This window comes from Temnothorax nylanderi, unplaced genomic scaffold (genome assembly GCF_030848795.1).
Source record: "Temnothorax nylanderi isolate EJ_2023f unplaced genomic scaffold, tnyl_v1.0 TNYL_tig0018_pilon, whole genome shotgun sequence".
In the NCBI taxonomy this organism is placed as follows: Eukaryota; Metazoa; Arthropoda; class Insecta; order Hymenoptera; family Formicidae; genus Temnothorax; species Temnothorax nylanderi.
In genome coordinates, this window is record NW_027249080.1 from 1,153,199 (window position 1) to 1,163,717 (window position 10,519).

The 10,519-nt window shown below is 34.1% G+C and overlaps 1 protein-coding gene across 1 annotated transcript; it reads right to left on the reverse strand.

Annotated features, from left to right (window-relative positions):
• Nucleotides 1–1,971: 1,971 nt before the first annotated feature.
• LOC139768760 (endocuticle structural glycoprotein SgAbd-8-like) lies at nucleotides 1,972–3,629 on the reverse strand. Its single transcript, XM_071699281.1, has 2 exons — nucleotides 3,447–3,629; nucleotides 1,972–2,472 (listed from the first exon to the last, which is right to left on the reverse strand). The coding sequence occupies exons 1-2, from the start codon at nucleotides 3,456–3,458 to the stop codon at nucleotides 2,086–2,088; spliced, it is 399 nt and encodes a 132-aa protein (XP_071555382.1). The 5' UTR covers nucleotides 3,459–3,629; the 3' UTR covers nucleotides 1,972–2,085.
• Nucleotides 3,630–10,519: the final 6,890 nt, after the last annotated feature.

Here is a 10,519-nt window from a genome sequence, read left to right on the forward strand (position 1 = left end):
ATTAAACATAAGTAAGTAATTAAACATTATGGTTGCAATAAAAATAACCTAGGAAAATCCTTATACGTTTTTAAAATGTTAAAATGTTTTTATAAATCGCTTATTTGTCATGTAACTTGTACAAAAATACAAATGAATATTTTTTGAAAGTTGTTAAAAAATTTGAGAATAAAAAGAAATAATAATTATTATTATTTCGTTAACAGTTAATAGCAAAAAATCGTTGACTATAATATAGCAATATATAATAATTATTTATTGTCCAATTAAAGATACTTTTCTCATCAACGATTATTTCTTCAGCCATAAAAATGTTCAATTATTGAATTATTATTCAATTATCGGTCCATCTAATATCGATTAATAGCGATATAGTTTGCTCGTTACGCTCGTGAATCGCGTTACTGGTAATAGGATCGAGATAGCTGGCGAGATAAGAATCTCAATGGATGATTTCCCACCTTTGCGTGCCATCATGAGATGGACGTCACACAGAAAACAGAGTATTATCGAACATCGCGATCTCACCCGTCGTTTCCTACGCAACATTACACTAGTATCTAACGATGCACGCCAGTATAAGCGCGAAAAATCGTTGCGATTTTATTAACGAACGATGCGCGCCGTAATGGTCGTGAGATTTCCTAGAAAATATCTTCCATGTTGATTGAAATGATGCCGCGATACGGCCGAGAATTTACAGGGGAATTTTATTACGTCGCGCTCGAAAATTACATCTTAATCGTCGGATCGACGTTAATCAGCGCTAATTGCACTCCTCACGCGAGGACAATAAACGATGGCTGTTGTATAAACGATACTACTACAATTAATCACGCTATTATTGTTGCTATTAAAACCATGCTATTTTTGTTATCGGAGATCTATTACAGGATGAAGTTTTCAAAATGTGGACACTGGCATTCTTTATCGAACATTACAATACATTGCATTCAATTCTTGCAATATATCCTCAAACACAGGAAACTCTGTTCAAGCGTAAGCACAATGTAGCTTTCTTGATGCCTCTATTCATAGCTTACAACCGCGTAACAATAGATCCATAAATCATACCATAATTCATCGAGCGCGCTATGATATACTCTAGCCTTGATACTAATTTTGGGCGATAATGAATTTTGCCGTCATTCTCTCGATAACATTAATATTTATCGTCCGCGCCTACATCTTTTCCTTCGTCGCACGGATCTACCGCGTTTCCTCGTCCCGATTCCAAGGCAGTCGCATCGCGATACGCAAAATGTAACGTTAGTTCCTTGAAAGACGCCGCGCTAATTTCCTGAGAGGAATCGCGAAAACGTTTCTCCGAGCTCACGTAGGTCATATCTTTTACCTGATCGCAGCATCCGCAGTCATTTCTATTCACTCCACAACTCCACACCTCCACAAATAGAAACTCCGGTCGTGTCGTCGAAATTGCTAAACTGGCATGGTGGTGTAACGCGGCTGTGTACTCGTTGCGTAAGAATAAATGCCAGGGTCTCCTGGCCGGAAATATCTGGCGCGTATACATGAGAAAACATCGTAAAATATCCCGTCGCGACCTTCTTACAGAATCCGCGGAATCCGTGTGACCTATAGAGAGTTACGATTTTATAAATTAAAAGTAGCGTGTCTGCGAGAAGAATGCGACGAATTGATTAGCATGCACGAAATCAAATTAAAATCAATATCTTTATAGATATCCTTCTCTCCTTCTTGATGCTTATGATATATACAATATTATACCTAAATATAATTCTAGATGAAGGCAATTGTGACTGTCTACAAACGTTACATAACTAATTATTTTATCATGCTAATTAATTTCTGTCTTACTATAGTTGAAGAAATATATCCCTAAAAATAGCACCTTTACTAAAATATTAGTATACCTAAAAATAACACGTTTTGTTACCTTGGGCAATAAGTTGTGGTGGGTTTATCGGGTCGGCAAATGAATACGCCGGGTTTTTTAAAGAACTATTTATATTTATATATATTAAGAAAACACTTTATATCTACAGTTTGTGGCTCGAGAGGTAGGCGCTTTATCCGAAGATGTTGCTAAATGTTATCGATCGTTTATTGTTGGTTTTCGGGCTGTGGGTGGGCTAGAACGTACGCAACGGCCTTCTGGATCAGCTCGGGCACCTCTGGAGCGACCGGCAGGTGGGAACCCTGCGGATGGAAGCCGTTCTCGTCGGCCGTGTACTGGAGGGCGATAGGGGTGCCGTCGGGAGCGGTGTACTGATACTGGCCTTGGGCAACGACCGCAGGCTCGCCCTTAGGTCCAACGGGCTGCGGCGAGCCTTGCTCGGAAGCGGCAATTCCGTTCTCTGTCTCATAGGCGTAACTGTAGGATCCCTCCGGCGAGCTGTCCTGCGCGTATTTCAGAATGGCCACCGGCTGCTGCTGCAGCTGCTGTGGGTGTTGGGCCAGAGCAACAGCGACTAGAGCGAGGGTCACAATCTGAAATAGAAATCAAAATTGAACATAGGTACAATGAGACAAGTGGTGATAATAATTTTTTTTATCATCTCTTAAAGATATGAGATAAAGGCGTGACTATGAATTTACTTCTGCTTATTATTAGTAGTTGTACAGAATTTTTATCGATAATTCTGAACGTTGAATCTATACCGAGATAAAATAAGAAATGTAAAACAAAAGCAGCGATTTGTAATATTATTATTTAGTTATATTATTAATTAACAAGCATGCAAAATATGCCAATTAAAAAACGGACTTCCATTGTTTAAGAATCAATGGTGTTATATGTCGATTATGTAAATTCAATGTAATTGGCCGGAAAGTATAAGAGGCAAAAAATTGCTACTTTGCGCGCAAAATTATGCGCTGCAAAAAAAAGATTACAGGTTTCGTAGCAAATCCGTGAAAAGAAGATTGGATATCATCGAGAGATAAGGGAGTTAATAGTTCGTTTATAGGCAAATAATTAAAGGGCCGCTGTTTCCCAACGCGTCTAATCACTATTAATTTATTGCGTTTAATCTGTTATTGCAGTTAACACTCTATTCTTCCCTCGATTAGTTAGCCAAACGTTAATTAGATCACAGAATCGTAACAAGTTGTTTTCGCAATAGTCAGAGAAGATTGAAACGAATGGGGAAATCCAGGAATTATTCCGAATGATTAGAGTAGCGTTGATGAATCTAAAAAAAGAAACTAAAAATTTCAAAGTTTCTTCTTAATTATATATCGAAATATGTGCAGATTATACTAACAAATATTAATCAAATTAAGTTAATCAGAGATTCTATAAAAATTTTGAAAATTTACGCTAGAAAGATACAGATTCAATTAGAATTTTATTAATATTAGTAATAATATTAAATATAGACCAGATATTAATTTTTTACGATTTTAAATTTCCTTATAAATAGCAGAATTAAAGATAAGGTGAAGACAAATGCAAAACTCACGAGAAATTTCATTTTGAAGTGCGGGTGACTCGAATCTGTTGATCCAATGGAGGAGCGTGATGAGATTTCGAGTGTGATCGCCAAGAGAGCCCGAATGCGCTTTTATACGAAACCGTAGACCCCACTTTCCCTGATCGTAATGGTACCCAAAAACGAGAAAAAGCCAGGGTTCTGTCCAGCCACGGCGGTAAGAGACGACGAAGAGAAAGAGGGAAGGAGCGAGAGAGAAGATCCCGACTGAAATGGAATCTTCTGCCAAAAGTAATCTCAAGTCGACTTGACCTTTCCACGCGACGCCTAAATCGATCGGTTGCATAATAGTCGAGAAACCTGTTGACATTGTATTACTTGCTCGCACGTCGTCTTCAAGAACTCAACGTTCACGTGGCGTAGTGCATATAATGCGGGCGAAATGCAAATGAATCTCAATAACGATAATGCCCCGAGCATGCATCGCAATTTAGAAAGTTTGTTTCGCCCACGGTGGAGTTTCGGTCCACGTGATTTGGAAATTCAGATATTTCTTCAAAATTTCTAAATTGTACTCGAACATGAGTTAAGAAACATCTTGTGCATTTAGTAAGTTTATCAAACAGACCACAAACCAATACAGTTGGATATTTAATTTGCTTAGGCTTCAAAGGTGAATTTCTCTCCTTTGGAAATGCCGACTATTATTTTGCTATTCAATTATTAGGGTTTGAAAAATTTTAGGAAATGTGTGTCACTCTCTAAGAGACATCTTATTTGCAAAACAAACGATCGCGTGTGCATCTTCTTTATCTTCTCGATAAACCTACGTACATTGCTAGACATATTACTCCGACAAATGGGAAGGAAATGCGCTCCGTTGATCCACGATTTACTGATTGTTTGCGAACCGGTTGCTCGAGCACCAAATCTTACGTTCTATGCTTTACGAGTCTCTTTTGCTTAAAATTTTTAATTAATTACAAATTATATATCAAAAAATATATATAATAAAAAATATATATTTAAAACAATTACATCTATCAAACAGTTACCTGAATTTTTGCCAATCATATAAATTTAATATAAATTAATTTTAATATGAATAGTGTATAAAATTTGACGTTATATTCTTTTGAAATAAACTTTCGAAATAAATATAATTAAGAATAAGTCGGCTTGAAATTAATTAAAGGTGGAAACAAAAAGAATAATTTGGGAATTATATCTCTGTGTTGTGGCAAATTGCAAAAGTATTAAAAGATGGCATCATGGCAGTAAAATTAATGCCGATATGTCTGAGTCATAAAATCATAATCGAGAATGATTAATCGCGGGAGGAGATACATGAACGCTGCGGGAGACTTTAATACCCATGCTTTCCCTCCCTGTGTCTGTCTCTTTGTCGGCGCATGGCCACGACTCCTCCCACTCGCCCATTTACATATTTTCGAGCGAAATCCACGTGAACAAGGTTGCGCCAAATAATTCAGACGAGTATAGCGAATATTATGCCCCACATGCAAAAATTGATGGGCAAAAAAAAAGTAACGTTATATCTTGTAAAACGCAAATCGACTCGGTGTTACTAAAGCTTTATCTGAAATTGTTATAGCGAACGATGAATATGGAATACATGTATACGTAATAAATTTTTTAAATACCATCTTTTTTCTATATTAAGCTTGGAATCTCCTGCCAGCCGATAATTCGTACGGGAGATGAATCCAAGGTGCGTCCGCACGAGCCGGCATTGCGACATCGACCTTGCTTAAAAACGAATGTCTTACACCTAGGCACAGAAGGCCAACCGTCTTTTTTTTCCTATAGCACGAAAAGAGGAGACGAATTTCTCACAGCACTCAAGAACAATTATTGCGATTGCAGCTGCCCGTTGATGAACGAGCATCAGAGGAATGGACGCGCCGCCGAAGCAGAAAACTAAGATAAAACGCAGTTGGAGTCCTTGTGCTTCCTTCGGTATTACGCGCGCGTTACGTCTTCCACGGTGGCCATTACTCAAGCAAATTGTTTCTGAATGATAGTGCTCGGCCACTCTTACGTCAGAATTTTCTGAATGAAACTTGGATCTATTCCTGATCCTATGAATGAACGCAATCAAATTCATTACCCGACGCATATAAATCATCACAGTGTTTGGCATCAAATCCGATCACGCGATCATAATAACAACCGGTAATAATGGTACAGTGCATTGGTACCATCCATCATCCATCGGATTGATTTAATCCAATTTTTATATTAAGTCTTATATTATTGACCCTCTCTTATCTTGTTTCTTCTATCGGATTTATTGGTAATGGATGTGCATCTGCAATAAGTTAATATTGCTTTAAGCTGACGACGTTATTGCATTGCGATGCTTCGTAGGCAATCACAGTCTATATCCGATGCTGCGTGAGAAAATACGTATAATTAATTCTCTCTTTGAGCTAGACAACGCAGTGTGAACAAACGTCTACCATAAATGCCGTTGTGACGGCTTAATTATGTGCGATGACAGATTGCTATAATGTCAGAATTTCTTGAATCAATCTCTATCTTGTTAAGCTACCGTGTGGTATTCCTCGCAGCTTATTTTCGATGGAACAAAGTGATGCCAATCAATGTCCGTGCTGAGCGTTTAACCACTCGGCAGCAAACCAACGTTAGCAGTGCCGTAATCGATATCTGCACAACTACTTCATATATAGCCTACAGCCTATAGCGTTATATAACCATAGAGAACGGTGTGTTTCTGAATATATTATATTCCTCCTTCAATTTTAAAATATATAATTCTGTCGTACAAATTTCTATCAGTTAATCGCAACTATTACAGTAAAGATCTTTAACAAATTAATTTGCTAATCAACAAATTATAAAAAGATATTTATTTATATTAATTAATTAATTTTACTTCAATTTTTTATATATAAGAACCTTAAATATCATTGGGTATTAAATATCATTGTTGTAATTGATGTTAAATATGTTAAGTATTTATAAATGTGTTAAATAAAAGATGTGCAATGATAAGATCATCATCGCATGATTCTCAATGTTAAAATAAATCGTACAGAAAATTATTCATGCAGAATTAAGTGACATTGTCTTCTTCTTGCTGTTATGAAAATAGATAGCATCGGCATTGGCTGTATGCTGGAACAAATACAAAAATTATTTTGTACTCATTAATCATGCATTCTAATACTTTGTCTTCGCGGATATCATGGATATTTGATATGAAATTCATCCCGTTAAAAATGCATTAAATCTTGCTTATAAATGCATCTAATTATAATAAATATGCATTTGTACAATGAAGAAGAGATACAAATCAGTAGCTGACACACCTATGACACAAAAGATTAAATTATTCTCGTAACGAAATCGTGAGGCAGTTTTGAGTATTTATAAAAAGATGAAACGATCGTCCGCGCGCGCGGTATTCAATGATAGCTTCTAGGCTAAAATTTGTGAATGAATTGCTCTATCACATCTATAGGGGGTTTCAGAATTAAATCTTCTAACTTCAAAATATGAATTTAGGACCTCAGAATAAGTAAAAAAAAACTCCTCTAGAGATATGTCTGTGCAAACCTTTTATTTATGAGATATTAACATCTAAAGTTACGAATAAGAATGAGAATGAATTAGGTTTTATTAAATAACTTTATTCGTTCACAGAAGTTTTCATGAAAATTGTAAAATTACGATTAACTTGATTTAAATACCAATTACAATAAATTCTTCTTTGCTGAGAATCTTGTAATTGTACTTATTTTCAATAAGTTTGAAAATAAGTACAATTAAAATGTGAATAACGTGCTGCTGAGAGAGTTCTACTATTGTCTACTAATAGCATTAGTACTTAATAGCGCAATAGACATTTCAATCTATCACTTCACGCGTAAGCTTTATCTAGAAATTGTTGGCCGGTCAGCGATCAAATCTTCCCGAATTCTTAACAGATGCTAATCTTATCAATCTTGCTATCCTTGCGACCGGCTTTTTGGAGGCCGTAATAAAATTCGCATGTGTCATCACGCAAAACGAAATAATCTTTATGTGATCGTAAATTAAATGAATATACATATATAACGCTATATAAACTATTATGATTTATATAGCGTTATATATATTCATTTATTAACATTTTTCTTTAATTAAATCTTTAATTTGTAACTAATATTGCAATTTCTTTGTTAAGAATCAAATGTGATATAAATTTAAATAAAGGTAGACTACACATTTTGTACGATATATGCTCTTGCACAAATAATAGTATCTTATTTTATATGTATTTTATTACACGATATTTTATTATTTTACACGATATATATATGTATTTGTTCTCTATAATTTACTTTTATCAATTTTTAATTTGCAAGATTTTATTATCTAGAGATTCAGATTATTTTATTATCTTTTACTGCATCAAATCATTTAGTACGTAATATAATGTGTTCTGAAAAATGTATGATATATATAATATTTATTTAATTGTTATAAACTAGTATATTAATGATAATCTTTTTAGTTGTGTGGAAACATGAAATCTTACACAGAATGGAATCTTAGTAGCAATTGCCTTTGATGAATAAATTGCACATTGACATGAGAGAAGTTTGTAAGGTGCGTCCTGTTCTCATGGAGCGTTTTATATAAATAAAATAGCATGATTTTGACGAAGCTCGCGTCATAATCTAGCGTATAATTTGTTTGCATGCTTATAAATCTCTGACAACGTGCCTGTTCATCATTGTATGTGATCGCGTTAGAAAACTTTGAATTAAGTAAGGCAGTGATGCGCAGTTGGTCGAAGATGGTACATCATCGCATTACGCATTTATGCATCATCGAAGTAAAATCATCCTGAATAAAAAGTTTTTCCGCTATTTACGTTATGTGTTCACGTAACGTTAAATCCTCCGTATTTTCAACGAATCTAATTATTTTGTTATCAACAAAAAACGTTTCACCACACGCGTTATTAAGTCTCTAATCATGCAGCTGAGATAAGTATCTCGCGAAAGCTCTCTTGTTATTGTTTGCATAATATAGTTGGTGTCGAATAAAAACGAGAAATGAAATAATTATTGCTCAGACGGAGGAACTCCGTTGAGAACCGTCGCGTTAAACTTCGAAGTATCATCAGACGTCAATCAACAATCGTTTTAGCGTAAAATCGCGTGATATGGCATAAGGTGATTGAAGTACCAATTATATATTTGCAAGATGTAAAATCTATAGTAGAGCTCACGACTTTATATACGAGACTTTATGACAGCTATTAAATGATTGACCTGTATGCACTTAATAAGCGAAACCCGTAATTTTTCTCCTTTTAACGAAGATGCACTTGCATCTCATGGCTACTCGTTTCCTGTACTTGCATTTGCTATTTTTTTGTGAAATATAATTAATTTTTATGCTAGTAAATAATTACATTAGGAAAGAGTAAAAGTTTTTTTTATCAAAATAATTGCTTCGTCATTAACCGACATTTGGATGCTATTTTTAATCACATTCCATATGATGAGTCACACCCATCCAAATGTCATAATATGCGATTTCATCCTATTACCAGCTGTTTGCGGAAATTTTCTTAAGAACAAAAACAAGTTAAGATACATGGCTCCTTTTAAAAAAATCTTGTATTTAAGACAAGACAAACATTTCTAATATATTTTATGTATAATATTATATAATATTATGCATAAAAACATATAAATCGAAATAAATTGAGCTTTTAAATTAATTTTTATGAGCATATTGGTAATTATAATCAAGTATATCATATATATTATAATACAATTAAAATTTGCAACCTTTTTAATGAACCAACTGTAGATCATTTTGGAACGCCCTTCCATGGCGATCGAAGCAGTTAAGATCTTCGTTCGATTTAATGATAAAATGGATATCTGAATTATCTATAGACAGTATTCTTTTGCTATCTTTGTATTAAAAGATAAAAGATATATCATATCTTCTTTTTTATATATTCAGAAATTTATTAGACGACCTTAAAAAACCTTAATAGATTATTGCGCCACACTTAATAACGAATTATTTGTTTTATAATCATAATAAAATCCCTCTGTAGTTATACACATCTACCGCATGATTGTCAATACACGAAGCATGATCGGGTTGCATAGAAACAGGAGACATTAAGGCAATCTTGATTGTAAAGTACTTCAAAGAAAAACTCTCGATTAAAAAAAAATCTAAATTATAGTGTACTTTAGATACTCTTCAAAATAAAAAGTTAATGTATAATATTTATGATATAAATTAATATAAAATAAAAAATTAAGGCATTTATAAATTTCGTAAATTGCATAAATACGATGCATATACAATATCACTAGTAATATATTCGGTAATAATGATGGATTACGGGAATTAATGAGTATGATTTAATCAAACTCTGCGAGAACCATAACTTCGAAATACCGGAAGATATGAATAATGAGAATATATGTCTTTATATAGAAATTATTAATGATAAATCAATTATTATCGGATTTACAGACTTCGCGGTTTTTCTTCACTCTTCTTAAGAGATTCTTAATTATATTTTTTAATTATATTTGAGATTTCTTTAATAACTTCGAAAAACCTTCAAAAATAATGAAACCGTTTATGTTCCCGAAAAAATGAGTCCACTAGATTTTTGTTGATAGAAGTCTTATAATAATATATTAATCATAGTTTTCATTTATTATATCAAGATAACTAATCCATATATCGTCAATTTTTCCAAATTCTTAAACGCACACAACCAAAATTTTAGTTTCTATATTTAAAGGGACACACAACATTTTGTATATATTTGCACACATAGGGAGAGTCAGAAAAAAGGACAGCTACTTACTTTAAGCCAAGATGATGACTGCCACCGGTGCTCGCAAGGTTTTTGTCTGCCATCTTAGTTTTCGGCCTGTAGACACGGTCTTCAATGTACGGCCTAAATATTCGGTAATTATTTACAATAGGGCCTTTTCCGAATTTTGATATTTTCTTGCGGCTCTCTTGGTAAACTTTTGTTGTGACTCTGACAGTGATATAATCAATCGGGGGAGCCCGAAAAA